The 12,074-nt window shown below is 37.8% G+C and overlaps 1 protein-coding gene across 2 annotated transcripts in view; it reads left to right on the forward strand.

Annotated features, from left to right (window-relative positions):
- The first annotated feature begins 3,183 nt into the window (after positions 1-3,183).
- ELTD1 (EGF, latrophilin and seven transmembrane domain containing 1) overlaps positions 3,184-12,074 on the forward strand; it is a 142,453-nt gene continuing 133,562 nt past the window's right edge. The window contains exons 1-2 of one of the 2 annotated variants that reach the window (XM_010857568.1): positions 3,184-3,307; positions 4,663-4,812. In XM_010857568.1, the coding sequence (XP_010855870.1) occupies positions 3,286-3,307; positions 4,663-4,812 (172 nt within the window). In that variant the 5' untranslated portion in view covers positions 3,184-3,285. Of the gene's footprint in view, positions 3,308-4,662; positions 4,813-12,074 lie in introns of those variants that run through there. The other variant, XM_010857569.1, reaches the window with a different exon arrangement.

Genomic DNA, 12,074 nt, shown 5'->3' on the forward strand with positions numbered 1-12,074 from the left:
CTGTTGTTCCATGTCCAGTTGACCTGCATACAGATTTCTCAGGAGGCAGGTCAGGTGGTCTGGTATTCCCATCTCTTTCAGAATTTTCCACATTTTATTGTGATCCATACAGAAGGTAATGGCACCCCACTCCAGTACTCTTGCCTGGAAAATCCCATGGACGGAGGAGCCTGTTAGGCTGCAATCCATGCGGTCACTAAGAGTCGGACACGACTGAGCGACTTTACTTTCACTTTTCACTTTCATGCATTGGAGCAGGAAATGGCAACAACTCCAGTGTTCTTGCCTGGAGAATCCCAGGGACGGGGGAGCCTGGTGGGCTGCCGTCTATGGGGTCGCACAGAGTTGGACACGACTGAAATGACTTAGCATAGCATAGCATAACATAGCATACAGTCAAAGGCTTTGGCATAGTCAATAAAACAGAAATAGATGATTTTCTGGAACTCTCTTGCTTTTTCAATGATTCAGCGGACGTTGGCAATTTGATCTCTGGTTCCTCTGCCTTTTCTAAAACCAGCTTGAATGTCTGGAAGTTCACAGTTCACGTATTGTTGAATTCTGGCTTGGAGAATTTTGAGCTTTACTTTTCTAGCATGTGAGATGAGTGCAATTATGTTGTAGTTTGAGCATTCTTTGGCATTGCCTTTCTTTGGGATTGGAATGAAAACTGATCTTTTCCAGTCCTATGGCCACTGCTGAGTTTTCCAAATTTGCTGGCATATTGAGTGCAAATTTGGCCTTGGAGTACAGAATGAAGCAGGGCCAAGGCTAATAGACTTCTGCCAAGAGAATGCATTGGTCATAGCAAACACCCTCTTCCAACAACGCAAGAGAAGACTCTACACATGGACATCACCCGACAGTCAACACCAAAATCAGATTGATTATATTCTTTGCAGCCAGAGATGGAGAAGCTCTATACAGTCAGAAAAAACAAAACTGGGAGCTGACTGTGGCTCAGATCATGATCTACTTATTGCCAAATACAGACTTAAATTGAAGAAAGCAGGAAAAACCACTAGACCATTCAGTTATGACCTAAATCAAAACCCTTACGATTATACAGTGGAAGTGAGAAATAGACTTAAGGGACTGATAGAGTACCTGGTGAACTATGGACCGAGGTTCGTGACATTGTACAGGAAATAGGGAGCAAGGCCATCCCCAAGAAAAATAAATGCAAAAAAGCAACATGGCTGCCTGAGGAGGCCTTACAAATAGCTGTGAAAAGAAGGGAAGCAAAAAGCAAAGGAGAAAAGAAAAGATATACCCAATTGACTGCAGAGTTTCAAAGAATAGCAAGGAGAAATAGGAAGCCTTCCTCAATGATCAGTGCAAAGAAATAGAGGAAAACAATAGAATGGGAAAGACTAGGTATCTCTCCATGAAAATTAGAAATACCAAGGGAACATTTCATGCAAAGATGGACACACTAAAGGACAGAAATGGTATGGACCTAACAGAAGCAGAAGATATTAAGAAGAGGTGGCAAGAATACACAGAAGAACTGTACAAAAAAGATCTTTACAACCCAGATAATCATGATGGTGTGATCACTCACCTAGAGCCAGACATCCTAGAATGTGAAGGCAAGTGGGCCTTAGGAAGTAGCACTACGAACAAAACTAGTGGAGGTGATGGAATTCCAGTTGAGCTATTTCAAATCCTAAAAGATGATGTTGTGAAAGTGCTGCCCTCAATATGTCTATATATAAGTACATAAATTATTGTGATTTGTGTCATTGTGATTAGTTTTGGGTGTTGCTCCACTAGTTTATTGGGCTTCCATAGTGGCTCAGAAGGTAATGAATCTGCCTGCTATGCAGGTGCCTTGGGTTTGATTCCTGGGTCTGATTCCTGGGTCAGGAAGATCACCTGGAGAAGGGAATGGCAACCCATTCCAATATTCGTGCCTGGAGATTTCCTAGGACAGAAGAGCTTGGCGGGCTACAGTCCATGGGATCACAAAGAATCGGACAGGACTGAGTGACTAACACTCCACTAGTTTATTTTGATCTTTTTGGAGTCCAAGGGCCACAGCTTGTTCATCTTTGTGAATACAAAGTAGATTCTTAACATGTTTGTTCAATTAAACAGAACGCATATGAAATATGACAAAGGTGTGGCCAACTGTTAAAAGGTGAAATGACTGGTGTCTGAGACACAAAGATCGGTCAGTTCTTTATATTACTTTAGCGAGGTGTAATTTACATGTGATAAAATGCACAAATTTTAAGAGATGACTTCTGACAAACCCATGCATTTAGGTAACCACCATACCAATCAAAATGCAGAATATTCCCATTATCTCACATTTCCCTCTGTGCCTCCCTGCAGTCAATCCCACACTCCACTCCAACCTCGAGGAACTACTTATCTGCTTTCTGTTTTACAGATCAGCCTCATCTGACAGTTATGTTTAACTTTTACACGAAAACTGTTTCCTTGTTTCAACCTAAATGATCTGAATCTATGTAATCAACTCATATATAACAACATGAAAGGAAAGCTATATATGATGCACCAGGGGTTCAGGAGAGGTGACTGGTGAGCAGAGGGGTAAATTTTAGCTGAAAGTTGAAAAGATCATTTTGTACTTCGTAGACATTTAATTCTTGACACTTGTGTTTTGGGTTTGCTTGGTTTTTACTCATTTTAGACACAAGCCTAACCTGTAGGCAAGATAGAGTACTTTTTATTCTTCACTATGGAACCCTGAGTTCCCCCAAGGTGCAGACTGAAAGCTGGAAATCCAGGCCCTGTCGTTTGGAGCCAAGTTTCCAGTCCACTTCTAGACCCACAGTTCTTTAGGGAAAAGTTTTAGTGAAGGGAGGGGGGGGAAAAAAAGGCGTGTCCTGGGAATTGAGGTTGTAGGAAGGCGCCCCTGAGATCTAGGCAGTTCTGGAAGTTCTTTTGGGGGTACGGTCCGCAGATATCTGGGGCGCATTGACTTTGAGGTCTACACCCTGGACTCTGCGCCCGGGGACGGGGCAAAATCCCTCCGCAGACTCCGCGGAGCGCACGGGGTTGGCAGCCCCGCTGCCCGGAGGAGGTCAGGGTAGTGTAGGGGCCAGGTCCGGACATGGCCTGCAGACTCAGCGCTGGACACACGCACTTACACAAAAGAGGCCGGAAAGTGGCGGGAGGAAACGTCCGCGTCACGCGGGCCGTAGCCAGGAGTCTGGCGCGCCCGCTCCGCCGCGTCCCAGGTACTCGGCCCGCCGGTCTCATCGCTCCGCCCGCGCCTCCGACACCGCCACCGCCACCACCGCGGCGCTGCCAATGAGACTCCTCCCGCTTCTAGGTAAGTGCCGGTGCCCAGCGGCCAGGGCTGCCAGGACCAGCACCTGTAGGGAGTATGGTATTTCTAAGATGGTACTCACGGGCCAAGTGCATTTCGCCAAGACTCCTGGGAGAACTGAAAAAGCCCTTCCCAGGATGTTTTTCTCCTTGGCCTTTCAACGCTGGGGTTCGATATTCAGTACCCAGGGCCTAAGTCATCTCTTTGTTCCTGCTGACCAAGTCCCCAAAGTCCCAGACTTTGACCTTTCTTCGGATTGTCCCTCAAAAAATCTGAGAACTTCAAACCATTAACACTTGTGAGAGGTTTCCTGGCCTTGTTTCAAGGGGGACTGCTGGCCCAGACTTTGAGTTTCTTTAAAATCAACATTTTGATGTTACTGTGCAGAAAAATAATAAATCACATCTTTGAAGCCAAATTAATTCTGGTTTAGCCACTATATACAGCCCTATGTGAAGCTGGGATTTATAATTGAATGTTTAAGAATCTCTTGTTACCAGATAAGGCCAATTTATCTCGAATGACAGTTTTCAGAATAATGACTTGCATGATTCATAACTGCCCATCTCAAGCAGGCTTGTCTTGAGAAGGACTAGGACAACAATAAAAAAGGAACGTCCTACGCTTTTCCTTATCTTTTCCTAACAGCCCACAAAATACCATTGCCAACTTTGTTTACAAGAACTCTGAAATAAAGGCTTGTACTCTCTTTATGCTGCATGTTGTTGGTGGTGTTTGAATGGCGTCCCGTTTCTGGAAGCTCAGTCTTTGACAAGTACATTGAGTTGGGTTTTTTTCCCCCACTAATGGGAGAAAATATAAAATAAACTTTATTATGAAAAAGGCAGAATTTTGAAAGATCTTTAGAACACAGGAAAAAGAAAAAAAAAAACATTAATTGCATTTGTCCTCCTGGATGATATGATACGTTGCTTTTCATCTTAAAATAACATAGATCTGACTTTGAAAAGACCCAGATACTCAGTTCACCTTGATTTCTTTCTGCACAGAGTCATTCCCAGGGTACGGATATTGTTTTACAGTCATGCAACTACCTTTAAAAATATCTCACCTCTGGGTGAAAGGTCCAATGATGTTAGAATACTGTTTTCTTTATAAAGCCAGGTTGATTATTATGTTTCAACTTGGTTGAGGTTTACTTGATAAACGTTGAGAATGAAGAAAAGTGTTAATTCCTGCTTGTGTTCTGTTATCTACCTAAATTCTCCTTTAGGAAATTCTCATAAAGTATTTATCTAGATGGGAAAAAAACGAAGCATATTAATGTATATATTGTCTAATCCAACAATGGAAGAAGGTTTTTCTTTTTGAAAAGGTGTATTCTCTACTTTCCTTAGTGGGTTTTTCCACTTTGCTGAATTGTTGCTGCACTCAAAACTGTACCAAGACGCCTTGTCATCCAAATGCAAAATGTGAAATTCGGAATGGAGGTGAAGCCTGCTATTGCAACACTGGATATTCAGGAAATGGTATCACAATTTGTGAAGGTAAACAATGTTTATTACCTCTTCTGTTGTGTATTTTAATATTAAGTTCTGATACGACTGCTTTTTTTCTAATCTAGAAATTAAATTGTCTTTATACTGCTTGATTTCATGCTATTGGTAAAAAAAAAAAGAAAAAAAAAGCTTAACTAACTAAACAATAAATTTGAACTTCACAGATCAAAATTTATACTTGATTATGGATTTTTGGTGTTTCCATGCGTATCTTATTGGATTGGTTAGAAAGTAGTTCCATAAAATGGCATAGAAAAATCTGAATGAACTCTTGGCCAATCCAATAGTTTGGGTAGATTGCCCTTGAACTTAAGCTGGAAAACTAGATTGCAGAGAGTAAAGTCAATACTTTTAGGGAAAAAAGCACAGAGAATTCATGAAGACCAGGCTATATCCATATGTGATACATTTAGAAACCTTCTTAGTACTTGAGTATCTAAATTTGAGAATACCATAAAGAGATTCACATTTTTTCTCCTGTGTCCTCTAGACATATACCCTGGAGAGAGAGAAAGAGAAAATTTTGAAATATATTCTGTTCTGAAATAGTAGATCTCACTTATGGAACTTTAGGCTAGAGCCCGGAGAAAGAACTCCAGGAAAGTTCCTTTGAGGTTATAATTTAGCCTGTTGGCTTGATGAACAGAACACCATCTGATAATCAAATTTAAGTGATTTCTTATCTGTGGTCTCCATCATTATCATGCCTCTTCTTTCCTCAGTCTTTACTCAATCTTTATTCTCTCTTTCATTTTTAGTAGAATCTAGTTTAACTAGGTCAATAGGGCAAAATTCTCTGTAGGAGAAAGCAAGAAAAAAAAAAGTTCCAACTTAGATAAATTAGTTTTAAAATATAATTAAATAGCAAGTTCAGATTAGAACTTTGTGGTATTATACTCCTTAATGTATTTAAGATAAAATGAACTTCTTCTAATTAAGCCAGCATATTGTACATTGTTAATATTGTGTGTGTTTGCATATAGCATAAACTAGTTGCATCTTATGATTCAATTTGATAGGCTTTTAAAAAGATTAAATGTGCAGTATATAGTAAGGCCAGACCTCATCATAATTAGTTTAATGTTTAAAAAATGTGGAGCAAAGCTACAGTTGCTTAATGGTACATTAGATCAGGCATTTCTACTTGTATATACAGCCAGGATTTGTAATTTACTATTATATAAGCACTACAAAACTCTTTCTGTAAATAATCTTGAATTTTTACTGTGTATTTAATTGAATGGCATTATGGCAAGTTGATAGTTGAGTGACCTTCAAAATATGGCATCAGACATATTAGTGTGTTTTTCCACTAATCATTGCGAATTGTACCAGAGTACTTTATAAGCAGTGTTGCCTTTTTGTTGTTTAGATACTTTTCAACTATCATGATTACCATCATTAACATCAGTAATTTTTCACAATTTGGACCCTCATCAGTCAACCAGTTCATAATCATGTTTTTAATGATTTCTTTTGAAAACACGTCTTCCATTATCCAATGCAGTTGTTTTTTCCTCCTGCAGTTAAGTCAATAGCCAGTTGAAGGGGAGAAAATATTTTCCATTGAAAAATAAAAATATATCAAGACCTTTGGCACTGCACTTCATTTTTAAACAGAACACAGTTTTTAATGGGGATTTTTTTCTTTTAAAATTCTTAAATTCCCTTTTTATTTAAAGAATGGTACATATTCACTTGTGTTGATATTCACTATTTGAGGTTTATAATATCCTCTTAAATTGTTCAATCAGTGATTTTAATCTTTTTCACCTTTTATTAATTCATTGACAGATTTGACACTTTTTTTCAGTAAATACATTTACTCTGATTTTTGGAATTAAAACATTTTTAACTTCTGAATCGTCTAGGTTATATTTTGGGCATGAATAATCTTGTTGCCTTTTTCTCATCTCTAAAGAGTTTCTCATTTTTCCTTATTTTTCTCTAAGATTGTTAGTAGACCACTATGAAATCACTGGACAGAATTTTTGTTACAGAGGATGCCTACATTTTGAGCAATTAAAATTGTTGTTTCTTGGCATTATAAATATCATCTTCATTCCCTGGTAGCTCAGTTGGTAAAGACTACGCCTGCAAAGCAGGAGACCCCAGTTTGATTCCTGGGTTGGGAAGATCCACTGGAGAAGGGATAGTCTACCCACTCCAGTATTCTTGGGCTTCCCTTGTGGCTCAGCTGGTAAAGAATCCGCCTGCAATGCTGGAGACCTGGGTTGGGTCCCTGGGTTGGAAAGATCCCCTGGAGAAGGGAAAGGCTACCCACTCCAGTTTTCTGGCCTGGAGAATTCCATGGATTGTATACTCCATGAGATCACAAAGAATCGGACACAACTGATTTTCACTTTCATTATCTTTATAAAATTTGTCTCCCTCAAAGACCTCCCAAATAAATATCATGATAATAACCCAACCTTACTCAATGTATTCTGTTCCAAGAGCTAGTTTTGAGTAAGTTATTTAGACTTTGGATTACACAGTCCCATAGAAACTAGTCTTAATAGTAGTGATTTTGCCTCATTAATTATCTTTTTATTAAATAAGTACTTATTATATTCATCATTATCATTATCACCATCATCATTAGGATAGTTAATATCTACTGTGCACTTAGTACACTATATTAATTAGCATAACACCTTCATCCATTATTATTCCCATTTTATCTACAAGGAAATAGAGTCTTAAGAAGTTTAAGTGAAAATCTCAAGTGACACAACAAGTAAGTAGAAGAGCCAAGATTTGAACCCAAGGCTGTCTCATCCCAGTGCTTGTAATATTATTCACTGTGTTTGACCATAAGGCCTCTGCTTATCAGATACTGCTCTGCCCTTGGGTTAAAATTATAAATAGGAAATTGACCTTGATTTCTAGTATATCTGAGGTCAGTCACAGAAGTATATTAATAATTTGACACAATGTTATAAAAGGTATTAGAAGAGGTAAATTTGAAATGTATAATCAACTACAAGGAACTCTGCAAGTGGAGGTGACATTTACACTCAGAATTGAGAATAAATTTGTTTTATTAAGATCAGCTTAATAAAGACAGACTTATTAAGGTGAGCTTCCCTGGTGGCTCAGTGATAAAGAATCTGCCTGCAATGCAGGAGACCCAGGTTCGATCCCTGGGTCGGGATGATCTCCCGGAGAAGGATATGGCAACCCATTCCAGTATTCTTGCCTGGAGAATTCCATGGACAGAGGAGCCTGATCGGCTACAGTCCATAGGGTCACAAGGAGTAGAACATGACTGAGCAACTAACACACACATTAAGATCAACAAAGTGACAAAGAGAAGTCAGGCAAAAGGAATCAGCGGTACCAAAGGCCTAGAAGTTGAACATGTGTTTTGTTTGCTTGTTTGTTTGTTTTAAGAAGCTCCAGTTATTTCATGCTGACTATATATCACAATATATATTAGTTGAGGGATCAGTGGAAATTAAGTCAAGATGTCAAAGGTATGGACTTTGTTCTGTTAACCAAAAAAGAACCACTGGTAGATATTAAGTAGCTGAATTACAATAATAAGACTGTTGATATTAGAAAGATGACTCCCTTAGGTAAAGTAAGAATGGATTAGTGAGGGTCAACCCACAAAAGGCCATTTACCCAACCTGTAAAACCAATAATACTTTATTTGTACAGTTCATTGTAGTTTATACTGCTTCTACCCAGTTTATCTTTAATTCTTATATCAAGCTTTTGAAATATAAACTACAGATGCTGTCTTTACTGACAAACACCAATATAACTGGTTATAGCTATTAATAGCTTCTGTTGAGCTCCATGCTACAGCCTTTACATATGCGAGAAGTAGGACTCTGAAAGCTTAAGTGAGTTTTCCAGGATCCCAGGGCTAATGTGGTAAACCTAGAACTCAAACCCTGAAATCTCAGCCTTCTCTAGATTACCAGAAATGTCAGTGTATTACCAGTCACCTGACATAATCCAGGCAGTACAGATTTTTAAATCAAATTGTTAGAACAGTATAATTTTAACCAGAGTTTATTTATTACCACTTTATTGAAGTATTAATGATAATTTATTTACACATGTATCTTTATGCTGACATGTAAGTACATTTTAAGATAGGAGGTGAAAAAGATTGTGTAGAAATTTTGGGGTATGTTTAAAGGCTATTGAAATTTTTGATATTTAACTCTAAAATGTAGGTGATTTTAATTCTCTAAATATATATTATTATTACTCTTCCTTATGGTTCTCAGTACATTTTTGGTTACCTTCTAGTGCACAGTAGTTTACAAATATAGGAAGTTAAAGATCCCTCCTATCCCAGGTAATGATGCTATAAAAGGGAAAAAGGTAGGGAATGGCTGAAATAATCTTTGGGTACACCTAAAACACTATTGCTTGAGTTGGAATAAACTGAGTTGTGAGAAGCAAGAAGCAGGAGCAAGGTGGAGGATGCAGTTCAGTGCATGTTTGGGTGAGAGGATGGTGTTGGGGTAAGAAAATAGTCTCTACTCTCGTATCAGCTTACTAAGTGGGGCAATATTTTTGGAAGTTGCGTGTAGTCAGAGTGGGTAGGAGGAAAACACTTGCCCCAGGTAGGAAGAGGAAGGGTCAGGAAGGATGTAATTGACTGCTTGTATGCATGTATAAAACTTTTTCACAGCTCGAGACATGCTATTATGAACCACATCACAGGCACTTTACAGAAAATAATGAAGTCTTGGTGCCTCACTCAAGGAGACACACTGTATGATTAAAAAGTAGTTTTTCATTATTATCTAATAACCATATGTATGCTTGTAAAATTCAACTGGAAGAATATCATAATAAACTAGAGAGCAGTATCAGGCTGGTAAAGGTAGAGAGAGGAGTGTGACAATAGCTATCTAAGAGCAGAATGTGGGAGAAATATTAATTAAAATAGTCCACTAACATGAATCTGCCCAGGATAAAATAGAAGTGCTGAGAACATATAATTGCTTCCATAACAATTTTTTTTTCAGTAATAAAGAGGAAACTCATCAAAATAGGCAAAGCAACAGTCATCAAAACAGATACAAAGCATGCAAAATGTATATGTCGTGCACATGCACATCTGTTAACACAATTAGGTATACTCTAAACTATGTCCTACAAATAATAACAGTAGTTATAAATATTTAATGAAGTAATAATGTGTGTAATAGAAATGTGACTAGAAAAATAACTCTTCTTTGCTCACATCTCAATGATATTTCATATTTAATAATGATACATGCACATAGTCATGGCTCTATGATGTGTATATATATATATACATATATATCTTTTGTCTTTTATGAGGTATAATTATATTCTGCATGTAAGCAATTTTTAAGAACAAATATGCTGAACAAGCTAATGGGTGTCATTCATTTCTCACCCAAGTAAATATCATTGTAAGATGGTTCATTTATGAAAATGATGCTATCGGTGCTCAAAACTGTTCTCAGACTTCTATTTATAATTTATATATATGACATCAATTGAATTTAAATTATTCAATTATATATTTATTTTTTTCCTATCCTCAATGGCAGTGAGATTTTGAGAGGGAATGAGATTTTTGAGAGGGATTTTGAGGCAGTGAGATTTTGTTTAATTTTCAGAAACAACTAAGAGAAACTTTAGCCAAATCTGATGGGTAAAGTAAAAGATTAGTTGCCAAAATGGTGTTAAGAAAATGGTGTGTGGTTATAAATTAATATGAGGTGAAATATTTTTCATGAGTAGCATGGAATGAAGACTTTCTTAATTTTGAAATATTTTGATATTGCATGTAATAATTGCAAGATCACTGTGAATAAATATACTGACATTCAAGTTTTAATTTTCATTAGGATGCTTATGTTCTGTTATTTGTTTAAATATAGATATATAATATTCATGCATTCAATTCATAAACATTATCTGTTCTTCACGAATATAATTCCAAAGGGCATTGTTAATATCTCTAGTTCTAAATGTAACAAAGATAAGCCTAATACATTGATGAACCAGATTCTGTATCAACTTATTTAAAAATGTTTTCACTGATACAAATACTTTATAAAATAAACATTACAATGTAGGACAAAATGTCATAAAATGTGTCAGTGCATTTTTGGGGAAACAGAGCAAGCATTTTCATATATGATAAAGCATCATTATTACCTTTAAAATGACTGAGAAAAAGCAAAATGATTTACTTATTCCAGCAGTTAGAATATTCATTTTGTCCCTGTCATTTTTGAAACTTGTTATGGTTTTGAATGTTTAAAAATCAGTACCCTTAATAATTTAATATACCAACATTCTATTTCTCTTACCAAAAAAGATGGTCTGTCAGTTTAGTTTTGCCATGATGAGGCAAATTAAAAAGTCTGGCTACCTAAGTGAGTATTAAGTCAGTTTGGAACAAAAACAAAGAAAATTAATCTTTAAAATATACCCATATTTGCCTTCTGTGGAGATACAAACCCAGAAGGTACAGTGGATCAAAACTGCCTGGATTAGTTTCCACGAGAGAAGTGATTTTTCACAGCAGATTCTGAATCTTGTCTTTTTTGTCTTAAGGCTGCAAATGGGTATCTTTTGAATATTTGATTTTCATTTCTCATCTGGCATAATCAGCACTTCTCTGGTAGTTCATCTGCAACTTTTCTTATCCTTTTATTTTTATTACTTGTAGCTCAGTCGGTAAAGAATCTGGCCTGCAGTGCAGGTGACCTGTGTTCAATTCCTGGGTCAGGAAGATCCCCTGGAGATGGAAATGGCAGGCTACATACAGTCCATGGGGTCACAAGGGTCAGACACTACTTCGTGCCTAAACCACCACCACCATCACCTTTTGTGATATTGGAGCTTCAGTTCAGTTCAGTTCAGTCGCTCAGTCGTGTCCGACTCTTTGCGACCCCATGAATCGCAGCACGTCAGGCCTCCCTGTCCATCACCAACTCCCGGAGTTCACTCAGACTCACGTCCATTGAGTCAGTGATGCCATCCAGCCATCTCATCCTCTGTCATCCCCTTCTCCTCCTGCGCCCAATCCCTCCCAGCATCAGAGTCTTTTCCAGTGAGTCAACTCTTCGCATAAGGTGGCCAAAGTACTGGAGTTTCAGCTTTAGCATCATTCCTTCCAAAGAAATCCCAGGGCTCATCTCCTTCAGAATGGACTGGTTGGATCTCCTTGCAGTCCAAGGGACTCTCAAGAGTCTTCTCCAACACCACAGTTCAAAAGCATCAATTCTTTGGCACTC

Source organism: Bison bison, unplaced genomic scaffold (assembly GCF_000754665.1).
Source record: "Bison bison bison isolate TAMUID 2011002044 unplaced genomic scaffold, Bison_UMD1.0 scf7180017864382, whole genome shotgun sequence".
NCBI classification, from domain to species: Eukaryota; Metazoa; Chordata; class Mammalia; order Artiodactyla; family Bovidae; genus Bison; species Bison bison.